The following is an 8741-nucleotide window of genomic DNA, read 5'->3' as shown; positions in this document are numbered from 1 at the left end:
TGTCATTGGGTCTGACTTTTATAGCAGGCCTTTAACTGTGGAACAGGCAAAGTCAACCTGGAGTCGTGCAGCACTTCCCACAGGAGAAGTTTGGTTCCATTACTTCAGATAGATTTAGGCTGAACACGTTGAGCACAAGAGTACTGCTGAGCGCTAATTTTCAAATACTAAGTGCTTAAACCAGCTTCCAGTAAAGCAAATAGCTGTAAGTAAAAGGTAAGATCCTACTTTTCTCTTAAACTCAGTGTAAACCATTCTCTTAAACTCAGTGTAAACCTTTCTATGTGCTCTGAAGTTTAATGAAATTACTAATGAAATATTCATCCTGCTCTGTTGTCATTATTCCTGATGACTTGCAGATCAGATGTACTGGATCTGCCACTCAGCAAGTCTGCTGGGTGCCTTAAAAGGTCCAACTAATATATAAAGCAAAGAATGAATATATATATATATACACCTTTTTATTCAACAGTCAAGCACTAGGGAGTTTTTTAAAGAACACTCATACTAGGTACTCTCGTGGTATTGCAAATATATTTTGAAGTAAGCAAGGTTTTCTGAATGCAACTGAAAATACTGATACTCTGTAATGTCAACAGGAAATCCTGGCTTTGTAAGTGGTGCTGCTTACCACCCATCAGGAGTATATAACCCTTCCTTTCATAAAAAAGAAGTTGGATCAGCTGGACAACGGATACAGCTAGCTCCTCTTGGTGCACCTGTATCAGGTAAGAAACACTCTTTTTCCCATACATACCTGAGACAAAGAGAAATGTTCATTTCCCATGCTTCCTAGAAGATTTGTTAGCCCTTAGTAAGGTTTTCTTCAAGGTTTGTAAATAAAATTGTTGGGCATAAATTGTAAGTAATTGTAACATAATTGAATTGTAACATGAGTGAATTGAAGGCAGGTGCAGGTCTAGATGCAGGTCTATGTCTAGATGGAGTCCTGATAGCTAGAGAAACTATCACTACTGTTTTTTGTTAGGTAAAATGAAAATAAAGGTGCAAAACTTTTGTAATTCTAGAAGATTTGGACCATTTGCTAAACTATTGTTCATTAGTGGTGAAGGGCTAAGCAGAACTGTAAAAATATGGAAATCCACAACTCTGTAGTAAATGGTCATGATTCTGGACTTAAATATAAATCCATTATTTATGTAGCTAGTAGGAATTAGTACAGTCAGCCACTAGTAAGGATGCAAAACAGATACCTTCAAGTTTTGAAAAAAGCCTTATATTTGAGTAGATTTGGAGGAATTTTCTTGACAGTGGCTTTCCTGGGAAATGGAGATGGAGAAGACTCACCACCAGGTACACCAGGAGTTCTCAGCTAAGCATGAGGGGAATAAAAAGCATAAAATCTCAAAAGGAACAAGAGGGTCTCTAGAAGTTGTCCTTCCATCTAGGCTGTTTGGGGCTTACTAAGTTGAGCAATGTTTTATGTTTTTTCAAATATTTGAGATAGAGGAAGGACCACTTCCATTCTGTAGCAGTCTTTGTAATAGGAGGTACAGAACTGTAGACATACACATCAGTTTTTCCCACTGAATTTCAGTCTCAATGTCTTCTCAAGGGATTGTTGCAAAACAAGTATCCAGCAGACTTACTAATAAGATACACAAATGAAACATTGAAAACAAGCAGAGACAGCGTATGAGAGACCAAAGCACCCTGCTGTGTTAGCATCCCTGAGTACCACAAGTCATTCTTTTATCTGTAAAGGAATTAAATACCTTTTGAGTCATAATTAATTCTGAGTTCTTGTTCTTTTCAGATTATTCCTGGAAAACCAAAGCTCCTCGTGCTCAGTTACCAGGTCCGACTTTCAATTCAGCAGCAAAAAACATAACTATTTTAACTCGCCCACCAACAATTCAGCCAGTACATGGAAGAACAGACTGGGTGGCCAAATACGGAGGAAACAGATAGAAAATACCATCCTGTAGAGATATTCTGTATGCTGTGTTCAGTTCTCCTGCACTGGAAACCTGAAATGCCTATTTGCTCTAACTTTTCCTAAGAGCTATGCAATAGTAAAGAAGAGAAAAAAGACCTTGTGTTCTATTACCCGTGGAAGAAAAATATAATATGTATAATCCCATGTAAAATCCTGTCTGTGAAGTAGGATTTACTGAAGTATTGTATAACACATATTGCCAAAACTTCTGAGAAGTAGATTTCACTGGAAGGTTTTCTATAGATGGATCTCCTAGTCTTAAAGCAACTCTTATGGTTGTTTGCCCAGTGCAGTGTCCACTAGTGGCACACGCTTGTCTTTCATGTACACAAGCAGCTAGAACCATGGCTAAAGCAGAGCAGCACCAGGCTTTCAGGTGTTAGGCTGGGTCCTTACCAGAAAGAGGAGAGTGAAAGCACAGATTGGGCGTGGTGGAGAACACCACGTTCTCGTACAAGGATTTCAGAGCTCACTTGTACCTAAGACTTAGGGTCTGTAATGTGCAAATATACATAATAGCAAGGAGAACTTAACTCCTTGTAGTAGGACATAAGCAATCCACTGATAAATACTACACAAGGAAGGTCTAAAAACCTGGCCCATATATGGCTATAGAATGATAAAGCAATATTGGAAAAACTAGCTAAACAAGTACTGAATGCCAGACTCACCTTGCCAAGCTGTAGTGAAGCCTAAAAATTAGATTCTACTGTTATAATTAACTTATGACCATTTTTGGTCAAAGGTCTGTGGAAATTTGTATCTGTCCTGTCAAGGGAGTGTCACAGTGACATTTTAAGGAGCCTGAATCACTAGAGTCTGTCAAGTCATTAGCCAAAAAGGCATAAATTGTCAGCAAACTCCTGTTGCTACATGTCTCTATGGGGTGATCAAACTAAACTACAGAAGCTGAATAAGGTACATGAAGGAGGGTATTGGGCTGTTCTTCAAAGACATTACTTTCTGGTTGAGATTTTAAAGGCCAACTTAGGTACCTGAAAACACAGACAAACTCAATAATGCTATACCTCACTGTCTATATGTTCATTCAGTACTTTCCCAGGCTTCTAGGCTAAGTTTTATAGTAATATCCCACAGAGGACCTCGCAATGTACAATAAATTGGTTTTAGGATGTTGATCTAGGCTACTTCTGTTAACAGCTGCATTTAGAATAGATGCTTTAGACTCAGTAGTTATATTAACCTGCCATTTTAATGTACAAAATGAGGATGTTCTGATGTAAAGCTGTTAATGATTACTTTAAGCATTGTAAAAAAGAAATGTATTTGTATTGCTTTTATAACTGCATATAAAAAATTCAATTCCTATTGTTGACCTAATGTGCTAGAATGTATGGGTGATGTTAACTTACATGAAGTCACTTTAATCTAAAACAGTCGTACCAAAAAATATTTCATTACTAAAATTCCACCTAAAGAAAATGCCACTTTAATAGTGGAACTATATAGGGATAACTGGTTCGTAATGCACTAGAGACTAATTCAGTTGCCATTGGTCTAGACTTAAGTATTTGCCATTCCCTTAGCACTGACTGATGTCCCTATGCTTTTTAAATGCATCTTTATTTATCTGTATAGATCTGTAATGGGCTATGGCAGTGAAGGACAACCTCAGGCTTTCTGTAACAGGCATAAATGCACTGGGTTTATAATTAAAAAGCAAATGAAATTAATCACTCATTTCTAGTACAAGATGCCAGCGACTTAGTTAAAACCACTGGTCAAGGAATTAACAAATAATGTGTCCACAGCTCACATATCCCTAAGTCACCTAAAGCAGGTACTATTTATAGCTCTAAATATGGCTAGAAGAAACATGCTGTCCTTACCCTATGGTAATGAACATGGCAAGTGCTTTGACATAACCATGCCCATAATCAAAGCATGACAAGCGGGAAGGAATTCTTTAAGCAGCAAGAAGAAACAATGCTAAGAGGGTTTGTACAGTCACTTTAACTCTGATTCATTGATACACATCCAGCTGTTAGTGCAGAAATGCCATCTAATGCTTAAGAAATTTATTATATGCTGATAAAGTTCCAAGGCAGTAAAAACTATATAAGGCTCCAGCTTTTCTCTCCTCCCTCTGCTACCCATTTGTCCTGAGAGTGGAAAGTGGTAACAAGAGTTCTACCAGCAATTCTCAATTCAAGCTACTGCTTTCCAAAGCTCATAAAACAGCAGCAAGACTTTACACTTTGGTCTAAGGGTTTAAAAGCTCATCAGTCCAATTTTCTGCTTTCTATTGTCTTTATTCCATTGAAGGACACTTGCAGCCCAAATTCAGGAGTTACCTGATTTGAGACCAGCATTACACAATTAGAAAACTGCTGGATCGTGCCTGTTCTCAGGTTATTGCAGGAGATGCATTTACGTTTCCATCTTACTTCTACAGAAGAGAAGTGCTTCAAAAGCAATATGAAGAGACAAATAATCCATACAGTAGTTTGAAGTGTCTTAAATGCTCATGTCTGGCATATTAACCTTTTCAAGCTCGAGCAAAGATGTTCAGACACCTGCCCACCAACGCTGGCTCCACAGCCTCAAATTAGGCCCTGAAAAGGATGATTTATCAGCACAACATCTGTCCTGCACACCCCTTGTTTCTGTGCAGGGAGGTAAGGGGGAAAAGTAAATACAGGTGAGCAGCTGAACTCTGTAGGCTCTAGGAAGGTGCCCTGAGTACAGTTCCCCACCCCAAGAGCTCTCGCTGCCTGTGCTCGAGCCAGCTCTGAGCAAACCCAAGTTGTGTGGCCTGGGCTTCGAGAAGCAGGTGCTCATTGCCCTGTCCTCTGTAGCTGCAGTGATGCTGAGACCCTTGTTGGAGTTGTGCCCATGCCTGGCCATGTTCCTGCTGATCTGGAACCCAACCTGCTGACTTGGCATCCTGGCTCATCACTGTGACTTGCTGGCAAACCATGGCGCTGCTGGCAGAGCCCGACTAGCTCCGTGCCCCCTGCTAAGGTAGAACTCTGAGCAACTCACTAATCTAACAGACCAACCCCACTGCTGCCACCTCACCTGGTAACAGCCACCAAAGAAGAAAGGTTGAGGAAATGAAAGTTCAGGATCTGTGCAGACAAGGATATAAATGAGACCAGAAAAGGGATACGTTACCATCTGTGTGTAGCTCCCAGGATGACTTCTGCGTGGCAGGTTTATATTTAGAAAGATTTCAGGCATCAAGGGAATCAACTGAGGACAAAGACTGATCAACTGAGCCCTTCAGTCTTTAAAGAAACTTTCAGAGAGCATTTTTCAAATCTGAAATAGATTATTTCTCCCAAGGAAAAAAAAAAAAAAATGTTAACACTTTTCTGAATATATGGTCTGTATGATTTTGTTCTCTACACTTCCTCCCAGTTCATGGGGATTTTTATATTTACAAGTCACTATATTCAGGGAATGGAATAGAGAGAGTTTTTTTACAATTCACGTTCACAAATATATGCAAACAGTCTGCAAGAAAGGCACCAAACTGTATCAATCCGGATGAACAATTAAAGAAAAAAAAAATGTTGTGTACAATGCAAAAGTTTGTAATAATAATTTGCTTGTTTATTTAGAATAACATTTTCATCCTCATGAAATGCAAGAGCTATGCCTACAATTCAGCGTCATCTAATAAAGCACATTTTTGATTTATGAATCATGATCTGTGAAAGTGAAACAAATGACATTTAGCTGGGCACTTTTGTTTACAAATAATTGCAAGTAACAGGTTTGCGTTCGTTGTGTGACAACAGAACCTCGACAGCCTGCTCTGTGATTGTGATCTGCGGGACCGGGTTCTCACACACAGCGCTGGGAGACCAAAGTCCCTGACTGACAAACATCCTGACCGGATAAACTGGCAGGGAAGTGGGAGGGGAGAGATAACGTAATAAGCATGTCTGTTATCTTAATTACTAGTGACAAACTGGCAACTCCTCTCCCCTTGTTTTAGAAGTATAGATGAGTTTAGAATGACAAGTCCGGATGTACATTTAAGCTCCAATCCTGCCACCATCTGCATGCAAGTGCCAAGAGGTCTTTGCCTACAGTAAGTTGCAGGACCAGAAGCTAAACTGATGCTATACTGATATTTTCTTGCTTCACAGTGCAGAAAATGTTAAAACAAATACCATTTTGGAAGACATAACAAGGGCTCTCGATGTCAGTTCTTTAAAAACACAACCCAGGTGTCAGGATATGAAAAATACAATGCACAGACAGCAGTGCCTTTTCCACTTTTCTGTAGCACATTTAGGCAGCAGCATCTTCAGGCTTCTCAATCATGTCTCTTCAAGTAACTTGATGCAGACTTATGGCTTAAGAGGCTTTTCCATGATCTGCAATCCAAGCCGTCCAACCATCAGTAAACTGTTGAACAGAATAGTTGTTATTTAAAAAAAAAAATTAAAAAAAAATAGAGGGGAGACAAAAATTCCATGAAGAACAAGAAAACCCTGACATGGTTTCATTTAGCCAAACTCCACAGAAGATTTCATTTTCACAGAACTTACCACTTAACATTTTTAAAACACTATAATCCACAAAAAAGTCCAATAAAATGCTTATTCAAGAATACAAACAAGAACAAATGACAGGGGACTACCTGGCACCGGCGATTATCCCAGGCATTGCTTTTCTGGAGTTGTAAAATCTCATTCCCATCACAGTAGACAAGGTTCCGGATGCCACTGTTGAAAAGAAGCCCAGTCAGATCTATTTGAAAGAGAAATACCAGCGCAGCACTGCAACGCTTGGACATTGAGCGGTGCCAACACACAGGAACACCTCCCCCCTCTCTGCAAGGAAATGGATCCAAACATTTTATTTAACTTATTTTTGTTGAACACTAGACCCGTTGCAAACTTCTCAGCAGCTTTGGTAAGCATGCTCCACTTCTCATTAGAAGCGAGTAGATCTCACCAGAGCTGAGATCACTGTCTAATCACCCACAACCTCCAATCCTCTGGGCAGATCACTAACTCTCCCCCAGCTTCTCCTCATTTGCAGAAGAATTATTATTTCCTCGAATACAGATAGGCTCAAAACTGACAGAAAGCTGGGATACTGTACTACCCTAAATGGTACAACTAGAAACAAAACAACCTCACCTGAAAACATGAATTAGCAAACAGAAATCAGCCTAAGGGGTCAAACTGAAAGAACAACTAATATTTTAAATTATTCCAAATGATCTAATCTCTACGTACGGAAAAAAAATCCCATCAGTATTCACACAAAAGTTACAGGGACGTTGTTTCTTCAAAGAAAAGGCAGATGGAGGTGTTGTATACCTTTCTCCAAAGCTTTAAGTTTGCTTGCATCAGACAGGGCAAAAGATATTCTAAAGATATTCCTTCTGTCCAGGTTATTTTTCTGGATTCCTACCAGTGATGTACTGTGTCCAAGCTTTCCTTCACACTGAGCTGGGTTTGACATTTCATTCCTTACTAACAAGGCAGTTTGGTCCTCTGTAGTATCTACTGGGGCTTCATAAAGCCTTTCAGCACATGAAGTGATCGAGTCCTGTTGGTTTTAAATAGTCTTAAATCACTGCAATGCTGTAGTATCATCACACTAATACTACTATGGTGTAGTTACAGAACTAGAAAGAACCTCAGGAGGTCATCTAGGCCAGCCTAGTGCCCAAAGGCAAGATCAGTTCCTGGCAGACACCAGTCTAACCAGTTACTGAAGACCTGCAGTGATGGAAGTCCCTGAGGTTGACTTAATTATCTTCCAGTGCTTCATAATACTACCCACTGTCATTTTATCCTTCTCCTTCACCTGAAGAGTTACCTGAAAGCTAAGGTCACTTCTTATCCCATCTACTGCAAGCAAGAATACCTTATTCCCTCTTTTTATAGACTTCAAACTGTTTCTTCCACAGCATTTGATGCATTAAAACACATACTGCTCTTCTTCTGAGATCCCTGTGCAAACCAATATTCCATAAAGCCACATACTGCTTGTCACAGTGCTGTCACTGTTGCTAAAATGCCTATTCCACAATCACAGGACAAAATTGCTGCTTCACAACCCAACATTTTTCACATAAGTTCCACGTGCCTATGTTACTTTAACATGGTTATCTAACCTGGCAGAGGAGATCGATACTTCTCACCATCTCTGACTTCCAGGAGGACAACCTAGGTCTCAGAACCAGGTACTGTGCTCTTACACAAATACCTCCTGGCAAAGGGCAGATGGCCCTGCCACCACTTACAGCATTTGTACAAATAAAAGGGCACAAGGCAGCTGAAATGTGCTAGAAAAAGGGTTATTACTCCCACTACTACCAATAATACTTAACACATGGGTGCTGAACGAACTTACCGAGGGAAAGCCACACATTCTTTGGATCTTTGGACTGCTGGTAAGCTCCTAGCCCTGCCAAGCCGCCAAAGAGAAGACCAGCAGCTAGAGAAGGGACACTGCCTTCAATAAATGAAAAATAAAGCATTTAGTGAAAGAACACGTACAAAGCAAGTCTGCAAACCAAGCAAAAGCACCTGCGAGTTCACACTCACTACTAAAAGGGGAAAAAAAAGTCACAAAAGCAATTTAAACCAAACAGAAGACACGGGGGTGGGGTGGTTTTACTAGTAAGATGCTTTCCAGGCTCCAGCCGAGCACCGGTTCCACCACACGGGTTCAGCACGGTTCTCCCGCAGCGGACCAGGCCACTGCTGCGGAGCTTCCCGCGGGGAGGGGACACTCCGACCGCCCGGCCCGGGAGTTCAGGCCTTGAGCTCGGCCCGGCAGCGAC

General features: G+C 40.5%; 1 protein-coding gene across 1 annotated transcript; it reads right to left on the bottom strand.

Moving 5' to 3' along the window:
- Positions 1 to 5925: 5925 nt before the first annotated feature.
- Positions 5926 to 8410, bottom strand: TMEM14C (transmembrane protein 14C; the record flags this gene model as incomplete). Its single annotated transcript, XM_010178110.2, has 3 exons — positions 5926 to 6343; positions 6579 to 6663; positions 8309 to 8410. Coding segments are annotated over 3 exons (245 nt in total), but the record flags the coding sequence as incomplete, so codon positions are not given.
- Positions 8411 to 8741: the final 331 nt, after the last annotated feature.

Source organism: Antrostomus carolinensis, unplaced genomic scaffold, assembly GCF_000700745.2.
Source record: "Antrostomus carolinensis isolate BGI_N321 unplaced genomic scaffold, ASM70074v2 scaffold52651, whole genome shotgun sequence".
Classification (NCBI taxonomy): Eukaryota; Metazoa; Chordata; class Aves; order Caprimulgiformes; family Caprimulgidae; genus Antrostomus; species Antrostomus carolinensis.
Note: the sequence above shows the minus strand (reverse complement) of the source record. Positions and strands in the feature narration are given on the sequence as shown.